General features: G+C 37.5%; 1 protein-coding gene across 1 annotated transcript in view; it reads left to right on the forward strand.

Annotated features, from left to right (window-relative positions):
- The first annotated feature begins 939 nt into the window (after positions 1-939).
- Cdh8 (cadherin 8) overlaps positions 940-27,862 on the forward strand; it is a 357,383-nt gene continuing 330,460 nt past the window's right edge. The window contains exon 1 of the mRNA XM_059263074.1: positions 940-1,098. Within this exon, the coding sequence (XP_059119057.1) occupies positions 940-1,098 (159 nt within the window). The remainder of the gene's footprint in view (positions 1,099-27,862) is intronic.

A 27,862-nucleotide genomic window follows, 5' to 3' on the forward strand; every position in this document is an offset into this window, starting at 1 on the left:
CTTTAAAATGAAGTACAGCTTTGTTTGAACAAGTTGACAGAGATGATCACAAAGAGGAGGGGGAAGGGTTTTAGTTGATATACACCCCCAAGTAGCATTGCTGAGAAAGTAAGACAGGAGCTGGTAGGAGGATGGAGGAGCTGGGAGGGGGAGAGGGGCAGGCATGACCTGAGGAGGAAGTGACAACCAGAGAAAGAAGGGGTTTTATCTCTTAAGATCATCACTTTGTTATTTAAAGCAGTTTTTGCCAAGTGACATGGTCTGGAATGAATGCTAAAATCTAAATGATGCTTACATATAATAAACAAGTTTGCTAGCCTACTCATTCTGGTTCCTGGAGTCCACTTTCTGTACTCAAGAGTTTGGGAAGTGCTCATTATCTGTACACATTTTTTTTTTTTTTTTCCGAGACAGGGTTTCTCTGTGTAGTTTTGGTGCCTGTCCTGGATCTCACTCTGTAGCCCAGGCTGGCTTCGAACTCACAGAGATCTTCCTGGCTCTGCCTCCTGAGTGCTGGGATTAAAGGCTGCGCCACCACAGCCTGGCTATCAAAGGTTCACTTTAACGTGCCTTTGAAAAGCCCTGGTTTGTTTGTCTTAACACCAGTTTCCGTGGAGCCTCATCTTTCTTCCCTCTTGTCTGTGCAGGAAATTTCAATGAAAAGGAAAGCCAATGGATCGTGGTCTTTGAAAGGCTGCTTAGACATGTCTGTTTCCTGGTTCTCTGAACGCGTGGCAGAGCTGTAAGTAACCGCTCCACACTACGTGATGAATTGGATGGCTTCAGACCCGAGGCAAAAATAATAATTGTCTCATTTTCGCACTGATTTGCTTAACTGGTGGGACCATGCCAGAAAGGCTAGCTGAGACGCTCGTGGACCTCTGGACTCCATTAATAATATTATGGATTACCCTCCCCACTTGTGTGAACACGGCTCCGATGAATCAAGCTTACGCTTTAACCACTGGATCCCCCTTGGAACTAAGCAGGCAGAGTGAAGAACTGCGGGTTTTGAACCGCTCCAAAAGAGGCTGGGTTTGGAATCAAATGTTTGTCCTGGAAGAATTTTCTGGACCTGAACCGATTCTCGTTGGCCGGGTAAGCCTCATTTTTAAGCTCACATTTCAGGGTCTGTTCCTGGTCTTTAAATGTTTCATTTCAGGCTCCACACAGTTTTTCATAACACTTAACTGTAAATCCTTTAGACCAGATGGTTAGTGAGCTAACCTGTTGGTTTCTTTAGAAGTATGACTAATCCCACAGTTTAAAACATTCCTTTAGGAAATGTTACTTTCCATATCACTGCCACCGTTGGCAGAGACATCAGGCTACTTGGATAATGCATAAACAAGCAGAGTGCTTTTTTACTTATGTGAGACCTCTTTTGTCAAACCTTTCTCTAGATTCTCGTATTTGGATCTAGTACTAAGAAGTTGTAAGGCATTTTTGTCCAGTTTGAATTCCTATCACCAAAGCTGTCTTCTATTTTAAGGTTATATATCTCAATTTACAGGTAGATTTTTCATTTTATTTCATTGATTGCTGTTTCAGTCCTTAGGAAGAACAAAGCAGTATTTGTAACAAAAGTGCTGGACAGGGCTTGGTGCTCACTTCACAGGACATCATTTCTGTTGTTGCCAAATGCAATCAAATACACAGAAGGAAAACTTTAGTTTAGTAGTGAGTACCTGTGTTTGCCTGTATGTTACACTGGGTTTACATTTGTTTTGTTATATCAAAAGTTCTTGAGGTAGACACTGGCTCCTAGTTTTCCAAAATTGTATTACAGTACTTCAAAGACATGAACATCCTCACTTTTCAGAATCATTTGTAAGTGTTTGCTCATTTTGACATTCACTATTGTCATAGTCTGAATTCTAGGGATGGGTTGATGTTATTGCACAGTTGGTAGCAATTCTTTCCTAGCACTGCACATAAGAAGCCCTGGGTTTGATCCATGGTGTCATGTAAACCAGGTGTGGTGGTACAAAATGATAAGCCCTTTTGGAGGGAAGATTAGGAATTTAAGGCCATCCTCTACTACCAGGGTACAAGACAACCAAGTCTCAAAAAGGAAAAGTTAAAAAAAAAAAAGAGGTGTCTAACAATGCACCCAACGATGGGTTATGTTCCTGATGTGAGAAATGAATCACATGTTATTCCTTTCCCAAACTCAGTGACTTAAAAGGGGATGTAGCAGGGCTCAAAACACAGATCTTCGAGATTTAACTCCTGTGTCTCACTAGGCACTTTTGGTTCTCTTGCTCTGTTCTGTCGCCTTGTGTAACTATAGAGCCTCTTGGAGGTTTGTTTCTCTTCTCGGGTGCTTTGAATGTTGATTCTTGTTTGTGATGGAGGAGGTGTGGAGATATCATGTGTTATTCACTGGGCTTCCTGGAGTCCTACCTAGGTACCAGGCACTGGGTACAGGCACTTGGGACTAACCCTCCTAGTCTTTGTCTTCCGATAATTCATGTTCTGGTAAATACTGAGTGTTAACTATGAATTAATTGCTGTTATAAAACTACTTTTGTTGGCACATATGAATGCATAGGCACATATGTGTGTCTATGTGTTCATGTCTGTGCACAAACACATATAAAATATGTGCACTAAAACAGATTTATGATCCCTTTTTCTTAAACCAAAATGAAAAAAAAATCCATGAAAGGTTTTTTTTTTTTATATATATAAACTCCGGTAGCAAAAGTAAGTTGAGGCTATTTATAGTCATAATGTATCCCATTCCAACGGCTGTTCCCATACTTCACTGGAGAAATGTTAATGTAGTTGATTACAGGGTGCTGCCCTGGACCCTGCTGAGGTTGTTACTTACTCTATAGTTTATATGCTTTAATATGCTTCTAAAAATGGGAGTTCTGAATTCCAAATTGCATCTGGCCCTACTCTTTCTCAATACAGACTTCCTGATTAGCTTTATCATTTCTATAAATGCAAAAACTGAGGCTTAGATAAATTAATAAACCAAATTATGAATATGGAAAAAGTAAATGTTCTATATGAGATTAAATCTTGGTGGCAATTCTCAAGATCATAATTTTAACCATCATATCATATTATATTTCAGTAACTAAGCACCTGGAGTTTATAATTTGCACTTGAGTTTTGAGTACAGGATACAAAGTCTATGCATTCCCTCTTCTCTATATTCAAATTCTCTTTAACCAGCTCTAAGGCAAGCAATTTTCAGCCCATATAAAATTCTGGAGTTACATGCATATGTAGTTAATGGATGGATGATTCCTCCCTGCTCCTCATAGCTACCTTGTTATGACGGTATATCAATTAAGACGTGTCCTGCATAATATAAATAACTGAATATACTGCACCCAGAAGAGCACTCCATTTTTATCTGAATAGAAAAAGTAATTAAACCAGTTTTTTTTTAAATTTAGAATCTGAGAGCTGATTCCGCCTCCATTTCTAAAATGAAGTACAAGTGACAGAGTCAAACAGCCAGACGTTCAGAATTCCTGTGTGATTTACAAATGCTTGAGGTGTCTTGCTTCTTTGAATGACAGAAATCCCAGTGAACCTCAGGAGTTTGAAATAGCCAACATGCTTTTGAGTCTCTCACTAACAGACACTGCATGTGAATTAGTTCTCCTGCCTGCTCTATACGATGGCCACTTCCCAAAACAATTGTTAAATCACAATTACATTTTTTTTTTGGAATTTTGCTGCAAATATTTTCAATCACATGTATTTCCCTTTAAATCAAATTGCTCCTAAAATATGACAGCCTTAATTTTTAGTATTGTGGACTTTTGTAAAGCTGAAAATCTTTTTAGGTGACTGCTTTAGATTAAGTGTCAGGCTGAGTGCAGGGATGATCCACATCTGGGCTCAGGGCGCTCACTGATGTTTTATGATGTTTTATCTTTATGCACAGTCTTCTACATTTGACTCTTTAAACCACTTCACTGCAGAGCTTCTCCCCAGGAACCAGCTGAGAAGCATTAGTTACCTATGAGCATACCTGCTCTTTAAAAAGCCCTCCTGCCAGTCGCTATGTTGGGGGCCTCAGACCTAGTAGGCTGAGTTCAAGCTCAAGAGCAGAGTCAGCTTTTGAGCACTTGGCTCTGTGGGATTGCACATACACCTTTGTATTATCCAAGGGCTGCTTTTACATATTGGTGGCAGCTGGGTGTGGAGGAAGGACCTAAGCATTAGAGAGAGACTCCAGAGCTTTGAACATTGATTTTGTCATTTTCTGGGTGTTAACCCTAGAAAAATTATTTAAGCTTTTTGAGGATTGTGCAAACACAAGTATTTAAAAGTGAGCCAAATGTTAACTGTATAATATTTGTCATGTAGTAATTATAATTGGGTTCTTAAGTTTGTGTGTTTTGTGAACAGTTGTAGTAGATATCTTAGACAAAACAACTGCAACAACAAAACCCTGATAACTCTCTTTCTGGGTGGGCACAAGACCATGGAGCCAAAAGTTGCTCCCTTCTCTACTCCAGGTTTATTAGGATCAGAATAAGGGTGACTGAGTAAGGGCTCCTGGTTCTCAGTCCATTGAGCCAGTGTAGAATAGGAAGGGGATTACTTTATTTAATCAGAGGGTATCCAACTATTTGATACTCCATATTGTCATGTACAAAGTTCTCACTCAAGAATTTCATGTTGAATTATAAAAACATATTAGAGTATTTTATGTAAGTGTACAATTTTATGATTTACCACATTCATAGATAAACATGAATGTGTGAGTAGTCTCTATGGGCTGCAAGTTGGATACACCTGATACAAAGTTATGGGCATAGAGAAAGATGATAAAATGTTTCCCTTGTCAGAAACAACATAAGTCTTTGTATTTCTCATTAAAATAGAAGGAAGTAGAAGCAGTTTTTCAAGAGCCCATCTCTGTCCATTTTGTCAGGTATATAATTCCTCCTCCCCCACTATTTCCTGATCTTTATCTGTGCTATAAGTTCTTCATTCCTGTAAAATCATCATCTAACATATTCTGCACTATGTTTACAATTGTTCTGCTTCCAGAATGTAGATTTTTAATTGGTTCATTTGCGTTCATTGTTCCATATCCCAAATCCCAGGAGTCAAGAGCGGTGGCTGCCTAATACGAAATAGGCAAATAAATTTCATATGAATGCATGCATGGACATTCTACCTAAACAATGAAGGAGTTTAGAGAAGTCATGTCAGCTCAATTAGACTTAATACAAATGACATTTTTCAGTAAAGTGTTCAATACAATGCTTCTGTTTTCTTTTTCGGATAGCTATGCCAGATGGGGAGTTCAACAACTGCTTATATGTATTGATTTTGATGTCTCTTTAGAGGTAGAGAAGGTGAAATGTCTACTTCTAAAAGAGTTCTTTTTCAAAGAGTTTTGGGGATCATCTCTGTGGAGCCTAGGTCTCTCACCAGTGGCAAGTGTAACATATTTTACACTTTTGTCTGTGCTTTTGGTTCAAAGTAGACTAGATATGATCTTTCAGAATTCCAGAAAGACAAATACCACCCTTGTGGACTCCACTCCTGTTCCTAGTTTTCTGTGGAAGAAGGTTACATACAACTAACCTGTTCATGAACTCATAAATACTGAATGCTCCATGTCATTTCCCACTCCCAGCACTGAGTTTTTTGAAAATTCTGGCAGAGAACATAACAGCTCATGGGACTCTTAGCCAAAATAATCTTATATTGTCTGATGGTAGGAAGGAAAGGGAGAAATCCCACAGTGGTTTTTTTATCAAGTTTGCAACTGAGACAAAAAACAATGTCCTTGTGGTAAATTGTGCATGCATACTTTCTGATAGATAAATTGATTTCATCTTGAGCGGCTTCTGTAGCAAGAGAGGCAGTGAATAGAGAGAGACCATAACTGTATGTTGGACATCTGCATTTGGTACATCTGTTAAGTATTCCATTGTCAGTGGAGTCTCAGCACTGAACAAACACAGATCTGTATCAAGAGGGGACTGATAAAATTAATTATGTGAATAAATGCCATATTTAATTGAGGAAAGTACTCGGAAGTGAAGGTATGTGGTTGTGTGGGAGCAAACAGAGCATGCTATCCTAGTCTGTAGGTACATGACATGTTCCCAAGAAATAACCTGTGAGATGAGACACATTCACCATGTGGAAAATGACACAAGATGAAATGATAATGCATCCCTGACATGGCATACCCAAAATTATGTATGGATCAGAGATAATGTAAAGACTACATTCTTCAGTGTGAATGCTCTAAACTCACACAACCTACATGATTGACAAAAAAACAGACACTGTAAGTATGAGAACAGGGTACCAGAAAGGATTCTAGTGAGGGTCGTTTTCAGGATATAGACTCCTATGTCTGGCAGGCCAAATGGGACAAGAGAGTTCTCTAGAGCCTCTTTTAGAAGTTTACCAGTTTTACTCATCATTCACAGAGTCTCCATTCTTGGCTTCCTAGCCTCTCATATAATTGTGTTGGGCACACTGTCGCTTCGTTTGTTACTATGTGTAGCTTCGGTCTTGAATGCACAGCAATTGCCTTCATCTACCCAAGTACAGGATCACAGGTGTGAAGTGCTACACTTCACTAAAATATATGAATTGTGTGTGTGTGTGTGTGTGTGTGTGTGTGTGTGTGTGTGTGTGTGTGTATGCTTTCATTTTATTATTGCACTGTAAAGCAGAGATTTAAAACGAGGGGTCTTTATACCAAGGTGAAGAGACTAGCAAGTATCTCTGGAAGAACTATCAGTTTTTTAGTTCAGCTCGACACTCCTCAAGTAGTTTGGAAATATACTCAGTCATAAATGCTTTAGGTACAGATGTCCACAGAACAAGAATATATAACTGTGTTTCGGTTTTCAGCCTGTGTTGTTTCAGCCCTTGTTCTGTGGCCCCTGTGACTCTCCTTTTCTCACATTGCTTTATTTTTGGACAAAGGTAGCTGGCTGTCCAGGTGGTCAGCATTATTCTATCCTGAATCTCTCTCTTACATAAACTCCTCTGCTGTGTCTGCTTGCTCCCTGTTTTCCTCCTACCTGGGCTTCTGATGCCTTCCTTATTTGGATGTAATTCTCTCACTGGTGATGCCTAGTCTATTTATAATCCTCTTCCTCCAAGGCACTGACTCATTTTCTCTCTTTAAATTTGACCTTCTAACCTTCCCTCTTCCCTGTAACTTGGCAATCGTTTGGGTGGTACTTAGTATGAAGGACATGCGATGCCAAGTAATTACACTATATTACAGTTTACAGTGTCAACGGCCGGTAGGAAAATTGCACTTGACATGCCATTATTTTTGCCAGGCCTTTGCATGTTAAGAGCACTGGGCAACGCAGTCACAGCCAAATTGTATCTTTGGCCTTGCAAGAACAATTCACTGTCAGTTCTGTAAAGCTTCTGCCTACTCAGACAGAGCCATGTGACCAATAATTTGGCAAGAAATGCAAGTCAGCATTGTGTGTCTCAATCTGGCCAAACAGCAAATGTTGCCTGCCTTTTACTCAGTGTCCTGACTTGAAAATCTCAGGCAGTTCAGAGCAGTTGGAAATAATTTGATGGTGGTATGAATAAAGGTCATACTCTCAACTATCGAAATCCACCAAGGACCTAAGCACAAACAAGTAGGTTCTCATATGCATATACACAAGCACACATATATACATACATGCATGCACATATGAGAACATTGCTGAAAACTCCCATGCTCACATTCGGGATTAACTGAGTTTGTTAGTGACTGAAATCTCAGATATCTAGATTTTTATTTCACCTTGTTTGCTACATCCTTTAAAAAGAGACCAGGTGATAGAGGTTTAGTATTTGGCCAAATATTCTCTGGTTTTGAGTTTTAATATATGATTATGCTGTTACATTACTCAAATGCTCCTGCATTCTTTGTGCTTCTGCACCCAAATAAAATCATCTGTATCTTATTGACTCTGTGAAAAACTCTTTTGACTGTAGGTGTGACATTTACCCTTTCCGATATGACTAGAAAGTGTCCATATGAAATTTCATGTTAGGTGTATGATTTTGAGAATATGTGAAGAAACACAAACAAATGGCACTTCCTCAGGTTTTAAAACTGTGCACTGCATTCACTGTATTACTCCATATGAACTGTAAATAGGAAATAGATTGCGATACTTTTGTTCGGTTCTAATGCTACAGGAAAAAAAATAGAGGAAGCATTATAAATATATTGCTCCCCTCCCCAAAAAAGAAAATGCAGACATGATGAAAATGAGAAGAGAACTGAGGCTTATTTCCACAGACAGTCAGAACTATAAATTAAATCAGACTTTACAAGGGTTCCTTTGTGTAGCTCAGGCTGTCCTGGAACTCAGATCTGCCTGCCTCTGCCTCCCGAGTGCCACCACTGTCCGGCTAAATGAGACTTCTTATAAAAGAATTCTTGTGTATTTCATCCACTAATCGTTATGTGTTATCTAATTGAAATAAAATAGCAGCATATGTGTATGGGTAAAAATAAGCAGATCACATAATCCTGTTTTATGAATAAGGAGTAAAAGTTTGCCAGTATTAAAAACATAGAGTTTATTCTTATTGTTATACATGGATGAGCGAAAATCCATAGAAATGTATTTCATGAACTTTAGTACTAAATAACTAAAAGGTTTATTTGCATGACAGAGTAGAATGAAGCCTCTAAAAACTAAAGACTGATAACTTTAGAACATTGTAGCAACATCACAATTGTCGGAAGTTTGGAATAAAATGTGCATAGAACTGAATCATAATATGCATGTGTGATACAAAGTACCTGTCACACATATATTATTATGCAGATATATATTCACGTATTCAGATGAAAATGTTTGTATTCAAATATTGAATATGTATGTGTGTGTTCTAACACTTACTAACCTGATAACCTGTTAGTTCCTACCTCCCAGCTTCACCCCTTTGTGCTGTCATTTTCTGTTACCCCTAAAAAAGACCTATTCACAGTCAGGGCTTTGGAATTTTTGCAATAATTTAAGGAGAATGCTCATCATTTCTCTAACCATTATCCACTGTTTTTATAAAGGTATTTTATCAAATTGAAAACAACCTAAGCTCAAAAAAAAGTCCAAATTCATAATGAATAAGTGTTATTCAGGCATGCTGCTTTACACAAAGTGAGGAATTAATTCTTGACATTGATTCAGATTAATAAGTATACCTCCAGGCAAGCAAAATGGACTGATATAATCAATCTTCATTTTTAGTATTATGGCCAGATTATCACTTTGTTTACAAAATAATTTTCTGCATTTTACTTTCATCATGTTTTTTTCATTATATTAAAAACCATGAAATTACTGAAAATAAATGGTAATAGTATTCTGCTCATTAAAAAAAAAACTCAGAGTGCCATCCATCCATAATAAATTCTTGGAAATTTATTTCATTTGAAATTAACTTTGTAAATAAAATCTTATATAAAAAAAAGAAAAACTACACCTGTCTTACACACTTGGCCAGTGAATGGTGAATCTCATCAATTAATCAATTACAGTGCTAAACATATTTAATCATTTTTGTGCAACAAGGAAGAAAGAGCATCCAGTGTTTCTTCACTGCTAAGGGAATAGTAAATGACTTTCATTACCATGGAATAGACCAACTATTAAGCAGATGTAAAGACTTTATATTCAGTCTTTAAGTGGGAAATTACCTTGTAAGTCTTTAGGTAGTATAGTCAGTTTACATGCTCATTTTAAACTTTCAGAAAGCAAGAATTACCTAGAAATGTTAGTTACAGAATTATGCTTTTTAAGAAAGGTCAGTGTGCTAGAGAATTTCCAAGGTCTTATTTTGCCTGGCTGTACATGTTTCCTGGATGATGGCATTTTACATATATTGCAGTATACTTTATCTCTTCATGTCATCTCTACTATATTTAATTGAAATTCAGCTCTACACCTCCAGCATCATCTAGTCATGGCCTCACATCTTCATATATTTTGAAATAAAAGCAATTTTGTCAACAGACTGAATCCTGAATGTTCAGTTAAGATGTGGGTATGTTCGTCAATAAGCACTCACATTACCTCCTGAGGTTACAAATCATTTAGGAATCCTTTTAGATGCTATAACCTGGAGAAGAATATGAGAGACTGCATGCTTATAACTCAATGTAAGCTGTTTAGCCCCCCAGCGGTGGCAATGCCTGGGAGCTGGGAAGAGCTGCAAAGTCCCATTCAACATGTGTACATCCAGACTTACTGAATCAAACTTGCATTTTAACCATATCTTCAGGTCATTTATGTGCACATAAAAGCATTAAGTATTTAAATATACTTCATATTTAAGTAATTAAAACATTTAGCTGTATATACACAGATAAATTTAAATAAATAACACATTTAAGTATTAAGAAAACATTGAAGTACATAGTTTTCAGTAAATTCATAAATTGTCAATCCACCACCAAAAAGCATAAGTCATGATTTTTGCATTCTATTTATCTATTTATTTATTTTATTCATACTTATTTATTTTTGCTCTTGACATCCAGACTGAGTCCTATCAGCTTCCCCTTCCCTCACCAAAAAAAAAAAAAAAAAAAAAAAAAAAAAAAAAAAAAAATAGTCACAGAAGTTGTCTTTGAAAAAGGTTGAGGATACAACTGGGGAGCAGTTTGCTGCTTATCTCATTTGAACCCAGGTGGTAGGTGGTAGATGCAAGCGAGGCACGACCCTTTCCTTTGACACTGGTCTTGTATGGCCTGGCAAAGGAAAGAATCCTTGTAAAGAATGTACGCTTCAATTCTACCTCCAATGCCATGTGTTAATGTTGCTTGTACCCTCCCTGGAGCCGTGGGCTTCTTCCTTTTCTGTCTGTATTTACCACAGTTCTACAGATGTGGTTTAGAATCTACAGAGGATCAAATGTCACTGGGCTTCAGTGCAGACAATAGCAGAATCCAAATGAGCTTGCTCAGGAAGATTGGGAATGAGCAGGGAATAAAATACTGGCTGTATATTTCTATTTCTTTCTAATCTTGAAAAAAAAGAAAAAAAAAAAAGACCAGATACGTAGAACAGACAGTTTTTGCTGCAAATATCATGGTGGTGACTATGAAATTCATGACATTGTTCAGAGACATTAAAGAGGGGAAGAAAAATTAGTTTTTAAGTGATGACAGTAAGCACTTAGTATGTATTGAGGGTTTACAATTTGACATTTTATGGAGGTCCTGGTCAAGTCTCACAGCAGACTGTTGGTAAAGGTACTATTTACTCATTACCATGACAGGATCCACTGACAAGAAGAGTTAAAGTCATTAGAATGCACACATTTAACAAATAGTGAGTGAGTGATAAAGCCAGAGTCATATCTGGGCAGGGCACTTCAAAGCTTCTGGTAACCATGGTAACATTATACCAGCTGAATCCTAAGTGGTAAATTCTTAATGTCCTGGGTGAGACCCCAATTTTCAGATGAGGAAAGTAAAACCAGTCGTGAATACTAAGGTGTATTCTCATGATTAAAATGTAATAGTTTGGTAATAGTAATAGTTTGGTAATAGCACATATTAGAAATGATTATTGAGTTGGAAGCCTTCTTTGCAAACATCTGTATACACTTTGCTGGTAAGAATGATACTATTCTTGTATCCCGTGAGTGAGGAAATATGTGCTTGAGGCATCTGCATGTAGTGACTGCATCATTTTCTTTATAGGGGATGACACTATTGCAATCTGGTCCCTGGAAAGACTAGTCTCATGGTCACAGTGATTTGTGGACTCCTTTCTAAATTTAGGAGGGTTAGCACAATATTTATCTCTGTTTTTTTTTTTAACTTTCTCATTTTAAAACATATAGAAAGCCAGGTATGGGTGATACACACTTATAACCCCACTGCTAGGGAAACTGGGACAGATAAAACACTAAGTTTAAGGAAAGCCTTGGCAACACAGTGAGATCCTTATCTCAGCAAAACATGCATAGGGGCTGAGAAGAGGGCCCACTGGTTAACATGCTTACTGCATAAACCTGAGAACCTGACTTCAGATCATCAGAACTCATGCAAAGCCAGATGTGGTGTTAGTGCAGGCCTACAGTCTCAGTACTCCTAGAGTGAGAAGGAAGAAAAGATAGGAAATCCTGGGAAGCTTTCAGGGCAGCTAGCTTGGCAACAGTAGCCAGCCACAAGCAAGAAAACTTGTTTCAAAGAAGGTGCTTGTTGTACTCTGACTGACCTCTACAGGTGCACCATAGCATGCAACCACTTGTACTTACAAACATGAACATGCACACAACGAAACACACAAAAGGTCATATATATATATATATATATATATATATATATATATATATATATATGTGTGTGTGTGTGTGTGTGTGTGTGTGTGTGTGTGTGTGTGTGTATATGTATATATATGCACACATATACTATTGATCAGTCATTTACATATAATCTGATTGCATTGTTATTGCATATGTATATAATATATATTCATCACATCATTGCTGGCTGATGAAGTCACAGGAAATGATGTGGAGAAAGTATTAGCAGGTGAGTATTTTTATTGACATTTCAGGCATCTTGCTAGTTCCTTTAAATATGTTTGCATGTTGCTATTATTGCTCATTTTATAGGTATGAGAATTAGATTTAGTGCTGCAGCCACTTTTCAGTGGTCCAGCAAGGAGAGGGAAATGGTTTTCCTGAGCCTAGTGTGGTTCTTAGCTCCTCCAGAGCTGAGGCACTAAGTCAGCTCACCGAAGTCTTCAGTCAGAGGTATGCAATCTTCTAGGTTTCTCTTAAAGTGGGAACTGCCAGAACAGCAGAAAGTGAAGCGGCATGGTTGAGGGGAAGGGAACATAAAATCCTGTACACGTCGACAGGAACTAAAAGAAGACAAAATGCTTCTACCCTCAAGTTGCCTGAACTAATTGTGCTAATGCTGAATAATTCAGTAACAATCTCCTGCATGCTGGAATCTGAGCTGCTGGGCAGTATTGCCCAGGCTCCAGAGGTAGGGAGAGCAATTCACTCAGCTCTCTGCAGTGAGTTCCTGTGGTCACTTGTAACTCTGTGTATCTCTGTTGAGTGATTCTGTGCCTTTTGCTTTTACTTTCTCTGTCCCTCTTCTTGCTTTCAATCCTGAATATAATGTCATTCTTCTGGGTATCCTTGCTGCTGGCATACATTGTCCACTGGATCCGCTGAGAATAAAGCCCTCATGCCTCTAGACAATTCTCTGAGGAAAAGTAATTTGGGGAAAGAGCAAACATGGCTATTAAAATTGACTAAATCCAATAACTCCTCAAAGCAAGTCAGACTCCCCTGATACCCAAAGGCTTTATTTAGAATGTGGCAGGATTATTTATAGTGAAGTCTTTCTTCCCCTTTCCTTTTTATGTGCTGGTGTGAGTTTAAGCCAGTAAGTGAATTCTTATTGCAGCAGTTGGCCTTATGTGACATGTGTATAAGCATGTACATACGTGCATACATGCTTACATGCATGTGTGTGTTCTTCCAGAGCAGCAATTCATTGGCCAAGCTCATCCCTTGGTGGAATTTCTGCCTTCTCAGGAATATTTTATAATCAGCTTTGTGACGCTGTTTTCAGAAATCATTACATGTTTTCTATTTTTATCTTATTGATCAAAGCTGCTGTTTCTTGTGTCTTTTCTCTGCCTTCCCTATTATTAGATTCATAGGCTAACAGTCTGATTATTTTAAATAGCTCTTTCCAAATTCAATATACCAATGAAGTTACCAGGAATGTATTTAAATATTACCATTGTTTTCCCCTCCATCCCATCTTTTGGGCAAAAGATAGCAAAAGGGAGAAACTGAATGATGAAATAATAAACATGGAGACATAGTTTGTTTCAGTACCTCCCAGGACTACATCCATGTATACAAGACAAGACATGGAATGAAATTAAGAACATATAAATCACAAAGCAATGCAGTAAATATACAATGAGATAGATTTCTGGAATTGCAAAGGTAAGTTTCACAAAGTGATTGATATTTAGGCATGTTCAACACGTGTCTCATAGGTTGCATACATCCCAGGATAGGCGTGAAGATGGTTCAGCATGTTTGTAGATGATAGAGTTTTGTCATGATGTCAAACAATCGGCCACCCCACGTGAGTTAGTTTTAAAACATATGATGCAAGCTAGAATCAGCTGGGAAGAGGGAACCTCAACTGAGAAAATACCCCCACTGGATTGACCTATGCGCATTTTCTTGATTGACGGTAGATAAGGGAGGGTCCAGATTACTGAAGGTGGTCCCACCTCATTTCTGTTGGTCCTGAGCACTATAAGAAAGCAGACTGAGAACGCATGAGGAACAAAACAGTGAGCAGTACTCCTCTATAACCTCTGCATCAGCTCCTGTCACCAGGTTCCTGCCCTGACTTCACTCAATGATGGGCTGTTTACCTGGAAATATAAGATGAAATCAACATTTTCCTCCCGAAGTTGCTTTTGGTCACAGGTGTTTTATCACATCTATAGAAACCTTAAGGAAGATATTTCAGACTATAAAAAAGTAGTCAAGAAGCAGAATACATACAGAATGAAAGCTATTTCCATAGGATCACAAAACTTACCAAATCCAAAATGATAGGAAAAAGAAATTCAAAAAAGGAGCAGGCACAGCGAAGGTCAAGCTTGGGAGAAGGAAGGTGTGATATAGTGAAGGAGGCAGGAGAGAAAGGAAAGAGAAGGAATGAGGGAGGGGTGGTAGCAGTGGCTGTGATAGAGGAAAGGTGTATGGGCTGGATTTGAGGACCACTGATGAGTCCAGTCAGGTGGAGACTGCTCTATTTTAGTCCCTGAACAGATGTGTTTAGATAGGTTAGCACATACCTAGAAAGCAGTTCTGACCATACAGCTATGCTATTTTTGAAGAGAAGTATATTTTCATTTCGACACATGACATTTGCTGAATAACCATGGCTGGCCAGACTCAGTAGGGAGTTGGAACGATTTGAGTGAACCACCAAACACGATGATCCTTCCTCTTAAACTCTTAAACATTTAGGAATAAAATGTAGGCTTTTAACCTTATATGCATTCTAGCAGTTGATGCCAGAAACAAAATTGTAACTATTTGCTTTAAAACTGATCAGTAACGTAATGACTTAATATGGAATATCTAAAATTATTATATCTTATAGTTCATACTTAAAATTTCCAAAATAATTTAGAGGAGAAACGAGAAAGTAGAAACAATATTATTGGTTAAGCCTTTGGTCAGTTGTATTTTTTAAAACTGTTTAATTATGAATATTCTTTTGGGATATGTGGGGAACAGAAGAATCCCTGAGACAATGTGTAAGTAACGGACGGCATCCTGAGTAAATGTGTAGTGTTGATATGGGCACATCCATGTTAAGGACACCAATGTTTCAGACCCATGGAAAATTGTCTGAAAAAAGCTTTCTTGAGAGTGAGCCTCAGAGGAATGCCAAAATGTTCCTCTGGTTCAAGTAAAAACGTTTACAAACAATTGAACAATGTTTGCAAAAACTAGTGACTGCCGATTCTTCCTCCTGGATGACGGCAGCTCTCCTCCAGAGACCTCCTATTCGACTAGCTGATCCTTCCTTCTGGTACCATATCTGATAAAGCAAGGAGGTTCTGAATTGTTGCATAGTTGATGATGCTCCATCAGAGTTAGCAGGGTTCACTCAATTCCAGCTTTTCAGTGTGTGTTTCTGTGTGTCTGTCCTTTCTTCACTCCTGTGTTACATGAGCCAGGTCAAGTTGAAAGCCATGCAGGATGCGCAGTGGACATTGGGAAAAACCAAGGGAAAAAAATTGAGTTGAGATTTATCTTTGTTAGATTTGGTCACAAAGCACCTTAATTTGTGCAATCATTTTTAAATTTAAAATGGCTTTTTAGAGAAGGCTGAGAGAAATATATAAAGACACCTGGGCACACATACATTTAATTATTTAATAAATAATAGGCACAGCAAAAGTTGATGATTATGTTAAATGGAATCAAGGAAATTAATACTTTTCAAATGGCTTGTGCCTTTTAGTTTATGCAGCATTGTGTTAAGGCTTCACTCAGGAGAGAGACTGTTAACATCACCCATTCCCAAAGAACACAGAGCTTCAGAGATATCGAGTCACTCTATGGAGTGGTCAATAGGATGGAAATTTGGGATCGGAGTGCAAAATGGGCTTTATAGAACCAAATCTTTCTTCTGCTATTCTGAGCCACACTCTCCCTCTCTTTATTTGGTTCTCCCTTATGTTTCTTCCCACATGGATATACTCTTTTGGAACATGGAAACATGGAAAACTTCTTATTTTTATCCAAAACAGTTTGCTCTTCCAAAAAGACATTTTTTTTGTTATCCCAACAACCCAGCAGACCAAGAGGGTAACTGAGATAGTATAGGACCCACAATAAAATCAGGCATCTTTTCTTTGTCAGGTGCATTCTACTATGACCATTGTGCCTCATGCATCTTCTATAAAATCCTGAGCATGACAGGAGGCAGTTCCCCTATGCTTACTCTTCTCCACTAGGAAGTATATTGAGGTTATTAACATATATCCAATAAGTAGGCCTCCTACTCCTAAATCCTGCAGCATGCCAATGCTGGAGGTAAGAAAGCCCTGAATCTCATCACCTTTTAAGCTTTCCTTCCAATCATGTGGCTTATGTGGTATCTTTAAACCCAGGAACCATGCAGCCTCCCTATTTACCCTAGCGAATGGAGACTACAAACCTGGATTAATAATAGACATCCTCCCCAGGGACATTATTAAAGCAGGTTTTCAAAGCTCATGCTGCCTTGTGACCTCTTAGCTTCCCATTATCCAAGATTATGTTCCTTAATATAACCTAGCACCCCACATTCTGGGCAATGCATAATGCAGGCCAGAAAAACAGAAATGTAAGAATACTAGAAAGTTTTGTTGCTAAAATTTGAAGAAATCTTCAGCAGTTACAACTTTTTTTTAATTTTATTTTTTGTTTTTGTTTTTGTTTTTTTGAAAATAGTCATAGGCTTGGATTTGTGTGGGCTCAAGGCCTCGTGGCTCCACAGTGTTTGTGTACAGTTGCCTACTAGAATCTGCCTAGCAAAGAAACTCTGACACATTTCCAAAGGAAATCAACACACCCTAGAACTACTGAGATGCAAGAGCAAGAGGGAAGCAAAGGGCTCCCTGTGAATGCTCTTCTCCCCTGAGAGAGTGATACAGGGAGCTGAAGAAACGATGCCTGCTTTGGAGCAGGGACTTCCAAAGAGTCTTTGCAAATGCAAAATTTTTCTCTTCTGCTGCTCCTCGAAGCTCCAATAGGTCCTGGCTTCTTCTTTCAAACTCCATAAAAATCTCAGCATCATGCACACTGTTCTCACAGATCACCTTGAAATGCTGGGGCACGAGGACTGCACAGCTGAAATCCACTGTCAGTTGTCTTTTCCCTAAGTAAATACTAGTTTTCACTTTATAATTTACTATTTCAGATATGTTGATTCACCCAAGGCAAACTCTTTGAGCCACAGGCTTAGCTTTGAAGCTCTATGGAACATAAATACTCCTTCAAGTATACACAGGTGCACACAATTGAGTTAGCATATACTTCAGAAGCCATATACCGAGGTCTCACTTGTGACTCTGGCTAGCTTTTAACTCATTATGGAGAGCAGGCTGGCCTCCAATTCTGCCTTCATAATTCTGGGATTAAAGTCATACATCACTGTGCTATGCCAGTTTATTGTTATTATGTAAATGTACTTGCTACATCACAATGATAGGCACAAAAGAAATTTTCAATAAATATAAAAAACTATTTAAGCATACTTGATAAAAATGATTCTGTTTCAATTACACTACATTACAATTATTATTTTTCTTTTTGTGAAATTTAAACAATGGCTTCATCTCCACACTCTCAAATCTTTTAAAAATGCTCTGATTTGTATTATCAGATATTTGTTGAAAAAGAGATAAAGTTAATAAAACATTTCATAAATAGTTAACAGAAAGCATTTAGATTTGTAATAATTTAAGTATGATACATTGTTACATAGATGTGAAGAATCCAAATCCCTACTTGGACAAATGATTATTAACTTTTCAAATAATAAATAATTATTTTTCAACCACAATAATTCCCCTATAAATTTGCTTTTATTCATAGTAATATTTAAATCCATCATCTGTTACATACTTTAATCCTTAAATATTGATCTAAGATTTTACTTGATTTATTTTATGAAAACAGGATGTTTTGCAAAAGTAATTTCATATTTAGATTTAACTGTATTCTAACCATATTGTTTAAAGGTTCCTAAAGAAAGAAGAAATCTGATTGTAATCAATAGTGATGTAACTGAGGAACAGTTTAAGCACTTTCATGATTCTAAGCAGAATACTCAGGATGTATCTCACTTAATGCATATAAAACTCACACGAGTTATGTCTTTGTTACTTCTCTATTGTTGTGAGAGCTTAGATCTGATCCACAAGCACAGATAGAAAGAGCCAACTGGAACTGTGTGGACTTTTGAAACCAGGAAGCCTATCCCAAGTGATACACCTCCTCCAACAAGGCCACACCCCTTAATCCTTCCCAAACAGCTCCAAAACTAGAAATCAAGCATTCATAGCAGCACAAGGGGCCTTCTTGAATGTATTTCAGTTTATAGTTATCAATAGATTTAATGACGTTCTATAATTTTTTCATGGGCTTCCAGTTGAAGTTGCTGAAATGGATGTCAAACCTGACTATTTGTCAGAATTTTCATTAAAAGTTTTTGGAGGTGTAGTCTGTCATGAAAAAGTTATAGTTTCTTTTTTTTAAAAGTACTCCTATTACAGCATTTAACTAAGCACACACACACAGAGTTTAGAAACTAGTGTGACTAGCTATAGATTTCTTTTTAAAATCAATATAATTGATTAAGTTGTTATTCTAAAGTACTGACAAATGACTGGGTAAAAGTCATCTAGTACATTTGTTCAATAGTATTGGGACATCCAGGATGTTAGGGATTTAGTTAAGGTGATATGGTGTGTAAAATAATCTAGATAAAATAAGAAATTCAGTTTGAAAATGCATACTAGGAATATTTGAGAATATTCCTCTTTAAACAGCTCCATCTATTTTTAAAATAAACTCTACTGTACTCTTAGCATTCTTGCTGAGACCAGTTTGCCTACATTATCCAGGTCTCACATCAACAATCTAAAACAGCTTGAAATGGGAAGGATTTCTCTCCTCCTGCCTCTTTAACAGAGCACATAGCTTGAAGCTAATACAACTTCCCAGACAGGGAGGAGAAGATCACTATGTAAATCATGATCACTGACAAGTTAAGCCTCCAGTAAAAAGCAGGAAGTACAGTTTGTGTATTTACCTCAGGCTATTTATCTCTATGGGGTAGCCTTTTGAAAAGAAATACATACATACAGCAGGTTGATATCTACACACCTACAAGCACACACACACACACACAAAACTATATTAACCAGTGCTTTCATCTTTTGCTGAAGTATCTGGAATTTAAGGCTAAAATTATCCTCAGGACTCCTAAAATCCATCTGTCAGTCCCAAACCAGGCATCCATGTAAAAAAATGTAAAAGAGAACACTTCATATTGAATAAATTTCTATCTCTGAATTAACTCTGAATATATCTATTAACCATGGGGCTAGGGGTGTGGCATTACCTAAGACAATCTCCTCCACACAAGAGTCACATTGTTCCCAGCACAACTTTCTTACTTGCACAGAAATTATTTTTCTGAATTTAAAAACTTGGTATGTTCTTCCTCTTCTTGTAAAATGTTTGTTGCTTTCTCACCCTGTGGCTGAGTCCTAAATCATCCCCTAGCAGCAGTATAGTGCAATTCACTTCACGTGACATTTCTAGAAAGATATAGAGCACTTAGAACAGTGTAGAGCACTGTATCATTGGCAACTGTGATGACTAGAAAAACATTACTAGCTAAAAAGAAGTAATACTAAACTTACTGCATGAAGTAGTTCTTGTCACTTTATCAAAATCGTGATGGAATGTGTCTACAGATATGACCTGAGAAATTAAAATGTAAAATGTCCTAGCAACTTTATGAAGAACTACCGAGCTTAGAAAATAGGGGCCAAAGTCTTACCTTACTCTCTACCCTCATTAACAAGAACTTTTTATACTATTTATAATTTGTACTTGGAATCAGACTCAAGAGTTTTTTGAATACTAGGCAAGAACTCTAACACTGACTTATAGTCCAGGCCCATCATGCTTTTCTTCTTTTGGTTGATTGTGTATACATAGTAAATGTTCGTTCATTCAGATACCTAAGTAACATATTTGCTTGAAGTTCTATGACACTAGTAGGTGCTAAATAAATGTATGTTCACTTTTTTTCTAGTTTCCTTCATGTCATTTTGAAAAAGTCTACTCAGAAAAGGCATAGCATGAGCTATCTTAAGCCATGTGTTTCCAAGATAAGAAGTGGTTTTTTTTTTGTTTTTGTTTTTGTTTTTAAATCTAAGCAATGTTAACTCATGTCCTTACATGGCCTAGTGTGTTCATATAAACATCAGAGACTTGTGGAAAGTATACATGTGTACAGATGACCTTTCCCAAGGTCCTTTAAACATACAATGACCACCTGACACATAACTCTGTGTGTGTGTGTGTGTGTGTGTGTGTGTGTGTGTGTGTGTGTGTGTGTGGTGATGGTGGTGGTACTGATAGTGGTGGTGGTGTGTGTGTCAATGAGTATACAAGTGCAAGCCAGAGCACAGGAGTTAGATATCTCCTCTCCGCATCCTGATACTGAACTCAAGTCATCTTAAAGAAAACTGATTTTGCAACTAGTAACTCAGTTCACATCTAAGATTATGTAGGTGACTGACAGAAGCCGAATATGGAAACAGTAGTCTATTTTTCACTTTGTGCAACTTCTGTTTCCCTAGTAATATATGGAAAATTCCAGAAATGATCAGTTTATATGTTTTTAGTTTTGTACCATGCTGAGTGGTTTGAAATAACCATATATCACCTTGCTTTTTCCCAACAGAAATATGAATCATCTCTTTATATACTCTATATATGGTACCTTCCATTACTTAAGTAGTTGCTTAGGTTATCAGAGAGATTGCCATGGCATGAGAGTACTCAAGATTAATACACTTTTATGGAGCAACAGCCAGAAAGTGGAAGTAAAAAAATCTAACAATGCTAAATTGTTATAATTTATTATTACTTATTATTATTAATGTACAAATGTATCTAAGTTAAAGGTTAAGTTTTATCTTAACCTTTATGTATGTATAGACAGGAAATCACAATATGGATGGAGGCCAAGGTTATGTTTGATTTCAATCACGTATGGGTCTTTGCAATGTAGGTCCTGAAGACTGGGAACTGGAGAAGACCATGCTGTATCACCACAAGCTGCAGGGAGTTTCTGTGCAGGTGTCAGCGCTAACACCATCTAGAAGTTGTTTGATCTGTGATCTGAGGTTGAACATCCCAGCTTTCTCTGCAGTGCTCAGCAGACAGGCATGGTTCATTAACTGCACATCTCTTAAATGCAGGAAGAAAAGACTTTATGAATTCCCCAGGAGAGTCCTCTGTTTAGAAACAAGGCAGTTTGGTTCAAGAGATTCCAGTAGACTGAAAAGCCTTGGACACAAGCATATCTGGGTTAAATTTCTGGTTGGGTCATCTCCTGCACCTTGTAAAATCTAAGTTCTTTTATGTGTCAAATAAGAAAAATGATTTGTGGAAATTTGATGAGCAACTTTAATAGTATCTGTTATAAAAAAATTTCTACTCTAATTTCAAAATTCACAAGATGTCAGGAATAATGAATTTCTTCATATTCATCAAACGTTCATATTTTACCTCATTTTATCAATTTCTATGTATTATGCACATTACATGTTTCTTTTAAGCTGTTTGAATACAAGTTGAGAGCTCGGTGTGTGAGTACATGCCTATAATCCCATTCTCCTGCCATTACCAGGGTTAATTAAATTTATATTTTGAGAAATACTTCATGAATTCAATTCCCATCAAACCACAGGATCAGGTAAAGACACTCTTCCCTCTTCATCAACATCTTATCAAAGACAGAGTTTAGAATGAAACTTGCAGTATCCTGAGGAAATATTAATATTACATGACTTTGTATACTCCCAAGTGAAATCTATTATAGATAGGCATTCTTAAATTTATTGTGTTGGGTCTCAGAAGAGTGGACTAATGTTCTTTCAAGAAGGGGAAATGCCAGAGTATGTCTTCATTTTACTTAGGTGTAGGTCAAGACCAATTTATGTGCATTCATTTTTCAACAACCAGAATATGCCCTGTTATACAGAATGTTCCATTCTGCATGAGGGCTGTATCAAGACTATGTGGCTGAATTTTAAAACATGATTCTTCCATCCTGGGTTCAACCTCAGTCCTGATGTTATTTTTATCTCTGCTTCTGGGGACTGTGTTGGGTGATCTGTCAGTTTCCTTCCATCTCAGATATTCTCAGCCACAAACAACAAGAGGCAATAGTATCCGTATCCACAGGCCTTGAGTTTTGATGAATTTATCTGCAAGGATGGGTTAGGTTTATTTTTCTTTGTCTTGAGGCAAAGGAGATATATGTCTTTCAGAGCTGCCTAGCTGGACTGTCTTTTCAGTGTGACTTAAAAACACAAGAAATCTTCATCCAGGATTAGGATCAAGATGAGCTACTGACCATTTTATAAATTCAGGTTGGGAAGTAAGTGGGTGGATGGTTTAAGTCTAAGAAGCTGAGCAGGTGAGATGCAAGCTTGGAAAGACAAAAACAGTTTTCCTTCCATTGTTTAAAAATCATTGATTTTGATCAGAACATAAGAAGATGTGTTATTCCATACTATTCTAAGAATTCACTGTATCTCCTAGTGAATTTATCTAATGTCCCAATTCATCTGAGTAGGGACTGAGATTTATGAAAAGATGTAAGTCATGCAAAACATGAGTGCTCCCTAAACAGGCTCAGCTGAGCCCATGGAGTCAGAGCTGGCTAATCATTTGTATTAAACAGACGTTACTTTTCGTAGCCCCTAAACAAACTGAACTGCATTTGACTTTGTTTCTGCTTTTTCTCTATTATTTATTTAGAAAGATTCTATCCTCGCACATCTCATCCATCCCTCCATCCCAAGAAGTGTTTCTGCATCTCACAGAGCATACAGGCTTCTTTGCCTGTACCCTAGATCTATTCCTTCAATACAACTTCACTCATGAGGACCTTGGCTATGAATGAGTGGGCAGGTGTGATTTCACATGATAATAACTGGTTTGGAAACTTGGTATATTTTTCTTGATCTGTTTGCTAGGTAGAGATAATGCTCAGAGAGATACATTTGCTGGAAGTAAGCGTTGCAGGACACACTGAGATCTTCAGTGAGATAGAAGGAAGAAATATGAACAGTAGTTTGTGGTACAGCTTTCCCAGAAGATTTTTCTAATGTGAGAAGCAAAATCCAAGTGTTTGAAGCTGATCAAGAAATGAGAACTGAGAGGTGTGTGTCCACTCTTGCTTTGGTACAAAAGCTCAGGAAATGCCAGGGCCACATGGAAGATTTATGAAAACATATTTTGGGGGAGATGTACTTTCAAAGTCCTGGATTCCTTGCCTCAAGTATGGGGCAGAGGGACCTGCATCTCTGACACATGCCAGCAGGATGCTGCTGATGCTCGTTTGGGAATCATTCTGCTAATAACAGTCCTCAAGCAGGTACTAGACGTATATCTTTTTCCACAGCTCTTTCCTGTCATAGTGTGATAATGTTGAGTGGGAGTCACAATGCATTTTTATCTGTTTTGTCATTCTGTAAGATTCCCTTGGCATATAAAAGGGACATCATGACCTATGTGCAGTGTTACAGAGATTAATGAGGCACAGTGCTTGCATTCAAGACTCAAGGAAAGTCACAATCTCAATACAGTACAGTAAACACTACCAGGGCAGTTAGTGCTGGTTGCTATGGAGACACATGACAGACATTCATGGTTCCTTTTTTTTCTGGGACCCAAAGTCAAGGTAGGCTGTTTGGGAGCAGAAATCTAAAATGAATTTTGAGCATCGTATGAAGTCTATTTCACTGAGGTAGAGGGATATAAGCATAAAAGTTGTGCATTATAGACTCAGTCAAGTTAAATGATAATGCAATTTAAAGTTTGCTTGTTTAAAATTTAAATAAAAATAGAATATGCAACAGCACGAATGAACTTCTTACCCTTATGGATTAATTTCTTTTAATTTTCCAACTATAAAAAATATTAGCTGCTATTGTTTGTGCCTTACTTTGTATGTGATATGAAGGTCAGATCTTAAACATTTTAAACAACACAATTATATTTTGTTTATGAATGCTTAAAGAAATCATGGTAAATACATACCTGAAATATTATAGAACTGTACAAAAGATTGAGTTTATGCTCAAAGTACCACAAGTTTATGTAAAATGGAAGAAGTGTACATATAAACATATAAATAAATATATTCTATTCACATATATATGAGTAGCGTATTTCTTTGCGAGTGGACACGTGTACATGTACAGGCATCCATAAAATATAACCATTTGACAGAATAGTCTCGGTATAGGAAGAAAATCAGAGATGAGTTTGTACTGGAAAAAAAGATATGTGTTATTATTTAGATAACTGTTATTATTTTGACATTAACATTATTTAATGTAAAGATATTTACTATTTCCATTACTACTACTGCTGAAATTACTAAAATAGTTTAGAATAAAAAGTGTAGTGTTGTACATATAGAAATGTATTTCAGGAGTAAGGAATGTGAGGTATCTCCTAGTTGAGTACTTGCACAAAGATTAAAGGTACACATAAATTGGAGATAGAATATATAGAAAATAGAATACTGACCTGAAAGATATACACACTTAGGAAGTTTCCCAGAGTTACCTTGTACATATAAAATTATTATTGAATATATTATATCTAAATTAACAAATCTGACAATAGGAGACAAACCCACAGAAGGAACGAATTTAGTTTTCATGGTATAGTATGCATACCATTGCAATTTAGATATGTTTTTTATTATTGTATGAAAATTTTATATATGCATAGAATGTATTTTGGACAATCCTACTCCTTAATTCTGCCACACAACTCCTCTATCACCTTCAACCTTTCTCTTCCAACAACATGTACTCCTTTTTTAAACCCATTGAGTCCACACAGTGCTGCCTGTACGTGCCTCAGTGTGGACCATGTACTGGATGGAGCACAGGTAGCCTCTTAGACGCCCCATCAATGAAGAAAATGGGCTCACCTCCTCTAGCAGCCTTCAGTTGCTAATAGCTTTACAGCTAGGGGTAGGAATCTGTGAGGTCCTCTCTCATCCACGCTGAAATTTTGGCTTAATCTTGTGCAGGCCTTGTGCATACAATCACAGCTGCTATGATTTCATGTGTGCAATGGCCCTGTCATGTCTAGAAAACAGTTTCACAGTACTCACCCACTCCCTTAGGCTTTTGACATTTCTCGGTCCCATCTCTACAATGGTTTTGGAGCCTTGATATAGATGTACCATGTAGGACTGAATATCCACAGTCTCTTATTTCCCATACCTTGACTAGTTGTGAGTGTCTGTACTGATTTCTATCTACTGCAAAAAGAATCTTCTCTGATGAGGGTTCTGAGATGCACCAACCTATGGGTATGAAGATAGAACTGAGGCAGCAGTTTAATCCTATGCCCATTTAGCAGAATAATAGTAGAAAGTTCTACACTAAGGTCTATGACCTTATCAGGCACTTGTTCTAGGTCTAGTTATAATACCAGCTGTGAGCTCTGTATTGTAGAGCAGACCTTATAGCCAATCAGAACTTGGTTGTTTATATTTGTATGCATATATTTTAGGCAGCTTTGACAATAGTAGATTTCCACATGGCCTTTTCAAAGATGTTCAATGTTACCTATCCCTCTGCATACTCCATCCTCTACCTTGTCCTCCCATGTCCTATCACACTTAATCATTCTTCATCCATTATCTCCCCTTTTACATTCACAGCATCCATGTTCTATTCCCACCTTAGTCCCAGGCCCTTGAATCCCTTTCTGTGGCCCCTTCCTGATTTCCTGACGTCAATGGGTACTCCAATTTAAACACACCACATGTAATATCTAAAGACTCAAAGCTTGGATCCACATAGGACAGAGAACATGCCGAGTTCATGTTTTTAGTAAAATGTTGTTAAATAAATGAAACCAGTAAGAAAGCACTCGCTATATGTAATATATATATACATATATATAATATACATTTTAGTCTTTCAGCTATATGTTAAAAAGTATTTTCTTCCTGCCCTTTCAGAGAGTCACAAATGAGACTAGCATCCTTTTTGTTTCATTTCTTACAAAGAGGAGATGCAAGCTCACACACACACACACACACACACACACACAGAGAGAGAGAGAGAGAGAGAGAGAGAGAGAGAGAGAGAGAGAGAGAGAGAGAGAGAGATTTTACCTCCACTTTACTGAAATAAGGTGAGTGTCATGATATATTAAATGCACTGCTTGCTTAGTGTCTTGGTTATGTTTTCTGTGGCTGTGACTAAATACCTTGACAAAGCAACTTAAGAAAGAAAGTTTATTCTAGCTTATAATTTCAATGTTCAGTGGGTTCTTGGCAGGAGCTTGAGACTGCCAGTCCCATTGTTGAGTAGTCAGGAAACAGAGAGCACTGAATCCTTTGTTTAGGTGGCTTCCTCCTTTTTACAGGCCAGGATCTAAGGCCACAGAATGATAAACTGACTCATGAGGTAGGTCATCCATTTCTGATAACCTAATGCAGATAATCCCTCACTGGCTTGACCAAAGCCTTATCTCCTAAGAGACTCTAGTCAAACTGATAATCAACACAGACCATCAGATCCACCACGCATTTCACATGCTAATGTCTTAAAAAATAGCAGGAATATAAGTTTTGGGACACGTTTGGGAGTCAGGCCACAATAATCTGTACCTTTTCTCCAGTCTTCCTCTCTAGACTGGGAGAGTGGTGGTTTGTGTGGTATAGCTCATCTTGGCTTTTACAAATTCTTAAGGTGCAGAGAGAGTGGTAAAGATAAGGTCAGAGAAATACTGTGAGTAACTCATGTTTTCTGACACATGTGGATAAACGGGCCTCAGCACTAACTCTGACTTGAGCTATTTTAACTCACACTCCAATCCTCTCAGCAACCTCGTGTTCCTCACCTTTAGAGCAGAGATATTCTCCGTCTGCCTTCACATATTGTCATAAGTAGTGTGCAAAGTGTAACATGTAGTGCATTCCTTTAAACTGTTGCTCGTCTCAGCTGAACCTTTGCACGTATACGATGTATAAAGAGCATCTGGAAGATTACGATCACCTATCTTGCCACTACCTTTGCTCTCCATTGGAAAAGGATAACAGGAGTTTGCAGAAAGAATTTGTGGTACAGATGGAACACAGAAGTGCCTCGCACTCCACATGGCAGATGGTGGCACCTTAATAGATGTGAGTTTCCTTCCCTTCCGCCTCTGCTTACCCAAAATGACTTTGAGACACTAACTACCAGTTTCCAAAAAACTGTATTCCCAAACTCATATAATTGATCTGGGGTATACCATATATGATTTATTTGTGAGTGTTGCTAGTGAAGATACAGGCATATAATTGGGGGAAGTCAAATGGTAACTGTAAAATTATTCAACCAATATTTGGCTATCTTGAACATGAGTCATGCAGGGTTTTTGTCTGAATAATTGGAATAATTTTTCTTTATTAGAATTTTAACAATGAATGAGCTAAAATACTCCAGGGTTTGCTAAAGGATGTTGTTAGGAATAGGTAAAT

This window comes from Peromyscus eremicus, chromosome 5, assembly GCF_949786415.1.
Source record: "Peromyscus eremicus chromosome 5, PerEre_H2_v1, whole genome shotgun sequence".
Lineage (NCBI taxonomy): Eukaryota > Metazoa > Chordata > Mammalia > Rodentia > Cricetidae > Peromyscus > Peromyscus eremicus.